At 48.9% G+C, this 1,754-nt stretch overlaps 1 protein-coding gene across 2 annotated transcripts in view; it reads left to right on the forward strand.

The window, feature by feature from the left end:
* The window catches only part of LOC110287620 (H-2 class I histocompatibility antigen, L-D alpha chain), a 4,738-nt gene extending 2,990 nt beyond the window's left edge, over window positions 1–1,748 (forward strand). Inside the window, exons 4-8 of one of the 2 annotated variants that reach the window (XM_021154188.1) lie at window positions 447–722; window positions 850–969; window positions 1,148–1,180; window positions 1,353–1,391; window positions 1,529–1,748. In XM_021154188.1, coding sequence (XP_021009847.1) covers window positions 447–722; window positions 850–969; window positions 1,148–1,180; window positions 1,353–1,391; window positions 1,529–1,533 — 473 coding nt within the window. In that variant the 3' untranslated portion in view covers window positions 1,534–1,748. Of the gene's footprint in view, window positions 1–446; window positions 723–849; window positions 970–1,147; window positions 1,181–1,352; window positions 1,392–1,501 lie in introns of both variants that reach the window. The other variant, XM_021154187.2, reaches the window with a different exon arrangement.
* The last annotated feature ends 6 nt before the right edge of the window (window positions 1,749–1,754 follow it).

Consider the following 1,754-nt stretch of genomic DNA (forward strand, 5'->3'; position numbering starts at 1 on the left):
CTCTGGCTACACACTTTGTGAAGGCTGTTCACTTGGACTGACAGTTAATGTTGGTCAGCAAGATGACCACAGTGGCAGTCTCAGTGGTGGAACCCTTCCAGTGGCATATGGCCCTAATATATGATTTTTATATGAACTCAAACACATATTAAATTACTTATTTTCCATTCCCTCTTTCATTCTGTGACTACCAAACNCATTCTATAGAACATCACATAAGGATGTTGACCCACTGGCCTATGTGGATTCCCCCTTAGCTTCTGAGTCCCAAAAGAAAATGTGCAGTCCTGTGGTGAGGGGACCAGCTCTACCTGCAAGTCACTAGTGCAATGACAGTTGAAGTGTCAAACAGACACATAGTTCACTGTCATCATTGGTTTAACTGAGTCTTGTGTAGATTTTAGTTTGTCTTGTTAATCCTGTGATTTCTTAAATCTGCCACACAGATCCCCCAAAGGCACATGTGACCCATCACCCCAGATCTGAAAGTGATGTCACCCTGAGGTGCTGGGCCCTGGGCTTCTACCCTGCTGACATCACCCTGACCTGGCAGTTGAATGGGGAGGAGNTGACCCAGGACATGGAGCTTGTGGAGACCAGGCCTGCAGGGGATGGAACCTTCCAGAAGTGGGCATCTGTGGTGGTGCCTTCTGGGAAGGAGCAGAATTACTCATGCCATGTGNANCATGAGGGGTTGTCTCAGCCCCTCTCCCTGACATGGGGTAAGAAGGTTCTGGGTGCAGAGCTTGGGTCAGGGAAAACTGGAGCCTTCTGCAGACCCAGAGCAGGTTATTGCAGAGAGCTGTGGTCATGACGCTCACCTTCATTTCCTGAACCTGTCTTTCCCAGAGCCTCCTCCATCCACCGATGCCAACATGGTAATCATTGCTGTTCTGGTTGTCCTTGGAGCTCTGGCCATCTTTGGAGCTNTGGTGGCTTTTGTGATGATGATGAGGAGGAGAAACACAGGTGAGAAAAGGCAGGGTCTGAGTTTTCTCTCAGCCTCCTTTAGAAGTGTCCTCTGCTCATCAATGGGGAACACAGCCACACCCACATTGCTACTGTCTCTAACTGGGTCTGCTGTCAGTTCTGGGAACTTCCTAGTGTCAAGATCTTCCTTGAACTCTCACAGCTTTTCTTCTCACAGGTGGAAAAGGAGGGGACTATGCTCCAGCTCCAGGTTAGTGTGGGGACAGGATTGTCCTGGGGACATTGGAGTGAAGCTGGAGATGTTGGGAGCTCTGGGAATCCATAATAGCTCCTCCAGAGAAATCTTCTGGAGGCCTCTGTTGTACCATGAAATGAATACGTACATGTACATATGCATATACATTTGTTTTGTTTTACCCTAGGCTCCCAGAGCTCTGATATGTCTCTCCCAGATTGTAAAGGTAACACTCTAGGGTGATTTGAGAGGGGCAATGTGGACATGATTGGGTTTCAGGGACTCCCAGAATCTCCTGTGAGTGAGCTGTGGGTTGTTGNGATGTTGTCTTCACAGTGATGGGTCATGACTCTCGTTCTCTAGCATGAAGACAGCTGCCTGGAGTGGACTGAGTGACAGATGGTGTGTTCAGGTCTCTCCTGTGACATCCAGAGCCCTCAGTTTTCTTTACACAACATTGTCAGTTGTGAGCTTTTGAATTCAGTGTGAAGAATTCTGGAGCCCAGCCTGCCCTTCACACCATGACCCTGTCCCTGCACTGACCTGTGTTCCCTTCCACTGCCAACCTTGCTGCTCCAGCCAAACACTT

This window comes from Mus caroli, unplaced genomic scaffold (assembly GCF_900094665.2).
Source record: "Mus caroli unplaced genomic scaffold, CAROLI_EIJ_v1.1 scaffold_16689_1, whole genome shotgun sequence".
Lineage (NCBI taxonomy): Eukaryota > Metazoa > Chordata > Mammalia > Rodentia > Muridae > Mus > Mus caroli.